The sequence below is a fragment of the Electrophorus electricus genome, chromosome 25 (genome assembly GCF_013358815.1).
Source record: "Electrophorus electricus isolate fEleEle1 chromosome 25, fEleEle1.pri, whole genome shotgun sequence".
NCBI lineage: Eukaryota > Metazoa > Chordata > Actinopteri > Gymnotiformes > Gymnotidae > Electrophorus > Electrophorus electricus.
This window is the reverse complement of record NC_049559.1, coordinates 552,501-555,000: the sequence shown is the minus strand read 5'-3', so window position 1 is coordinate 555,000 and position 2,500 is coordinate 552,501. Positions and strand designations below refer to the sequence as shown.

The 2,500-nt window shown below is 45.8% G+C and overlaps 1 protein-coding gene across 2 annotated transcripts in view; it reads right to left on the bottom strand.

The window, feature by feature from the left end:
• The window catches only part of gpc6b (glypican 6b), a 58,877-nt gene that overhangs the window by 5,289 nt on the left and 51,088 nt on the right, over positions 1-2,500 (bottom strand). For both annotated transcript variants that reach the window (XM_035522812.1, XM_027031168.2), the window contains one exon: positions 296-432. In XM_035522812.1, coding sequence (XP_035378705.1) covers positions 296-432 — 137 coding nt within the window. The remainder of the gene's footprint in view (positions 1-295; positions 433-2,500) is intronic.

The following is a 2,500-nucleotide window of genomic DNA, read 5'->3' as shown; positions in this document are numbered from 1 at the left end:
TGTAGTGGTGGTGCTGTAGTACAGTGGTGTAGTACAGTGGTGCTGTATTACAGTGGTGTAGTGGTGGTGCTGTATTACAGTGGTGGTGCTGTAGTACAGTTGTGCTGTAGTACAGTTGTGTAGTACAGTGGTGCTGTAGTACAGTGGTGTAGTGGTGGGGCTGTAGTACAGTGGTGTAGTACAGTGGTGCTGTAGTACAGTGGTGTAGTGGTGGTGCTGTAGTACAGTGGTGCTGTAGTACAGTGGTGCTGTATTACAGTGGTGCTGTAGCACAGTGGTGGTGCTGTGTGCTGACCCGCTGTGCTCCTGCCCATTCCAGCAGGCGGCCTCCTCTGACCCCTCAGCAGCCACATGCTCCTCCTGACACACGACTTCAGGCAACACTGACCACAGCTGCTTGGATTCCCTCAGCTTCTCTTTGATGTCAGTCACCTGCAGAGTGGAGCACAACAAAGGAAACATAACAAACACAGGAGCTACAGGGTCACGTACAAGACGAATACAGCAAGTGTGTGTGTGTGTGTGTGTGTGTCTGTGTGTGTGCGTGCTTATAGGTTATAGCTACAGTGTTGTGAAAAACAGAATCATACACAAAAAATTAAGTTTTTAAGCTTTTTATTTCACTAAGAACAATAAGCTATTTTATTCTGTTAAGTTCCCAACTAAAAGCGTCAATTTTACTTAATGTGCATTAAGGAGCAATAATTCTCTTCATGTTCATATGCATTATTCATCAACATGTGTACAAAAAAAAAAAAGAATTTAACATATATGTTTTATGTATGTTCTGAAACAAGTATACTTGAAACTAAAATTTGTCCACTATGGCTACAATAGAGTACATGAAAAAATAAAAACTTTTCCATAGAAGGAAAATCATTTCCTATTTGAGTGCAGTTTTAGGATATTTCACAAGACTAGAGACATTAAAAACAACAAGAAGTTAAGAAAGACGCACACACACACACACACACACACACGCATGCGCCCACGCACGCACGCACACACACACACACACACACACATACACACGCACACACACACACATACACACACACGCACACACACACACACACACACGCACACACATACACACACACACATACACAGGCACACACATACACACACACACACACACATACACAGGCACACACATACACACGCACACACACATACACACACACACACACACACACACACACACACACACACACACACACACACTGTGGTAGTGGGGGTGTGACTGTGTGAGTCTGTAAGACTGAGACACCAGCCACAACCAGGGGGTAAGGAAGGCTATCTGCACATACATCTCATATCATGGTAGTATATTTAAACTCTGCCTTCTCTTTGAGGAGAGAGAGAGGGAGAGTGAGAGAGAGAGAGATATCTTCTATATAGGCCTCTACTTCAAAGAAAAATAAGTAATCGTTCAATTGTTCCTGAAACATACAAGGAAAAGAAGACTGAACCTGCCTGAACCTGTTTCTTGTGTTTTTTGTTTTCATTAAAAGAGAAAGAGCTCTGTTCCCTTCCCTGACCCCTCCTGTCCACCTCAACCCAGGATATCTGCACAGTCACAGTCACAGCACAGTCACAACACAGTCACAGTGCAGTCACAACACAGTCACAGTGCAGTCACAACACAGCCACAACACAGTCACAGCGCAGTCACAACACAGTCACAGTGCAGTCACAACACAGTCACAGTGCAGTCACAACACAGCCACAACACAGTCACAGTGCAGTCACAACACAGTCACAGTGCAGTCACAACACAGCCACAACACAGGCACAGTGCAGTCACAACACAGTCACAGTGCAGTCACAACACAGCCACAACACAGTCACAGCGCAGTCACAACACAGTCACAGTGCAGTCACAACACAGTCACAGTGCAGTCACAACACAGCCACAACACAGTCACAGTGCAGTCACAACACAGTCACAGTGCAGTCACAACACAGCCACAACACAGTCACAGCGCAGTCACAACACAGTCACAACACAGCCACAACACAGTCACAGCGCAGTCACAACACAGTCACAACACAGTCACAACACAGTCACAGTGCAGTCACAGTGCAGTCACAGTGCAGTCACAACACAGTCACAGCACAGTCACAACACAGTCACAGTGCAGTCACAACACAGTCACAACACAGTCACAACACAGTCACAGTGCAGTCACAACAGTCACAGTGCAGTCACAACACAGTTACAGTGCAGTCACAACACAGTCACAACACAGTCACAGTGCAGTCACAACACAGTCATGGCGTAGTCACAACACAGTCACAGTGCAGTCACAACACAGTCACAGTGCAGTCACAACACAGTCACAACACAGTGAAAGTGCAGTCACAGTGCAGTCACAACACAGTCACAGTGCAATCACAGTGCAACAGTCAAACGCAAAGTCACAACACAGTCACAATGCAGTCACAAGACAGTCACAGTGTAGTCACAATACAGTCACAACACATTCACAACATAGTC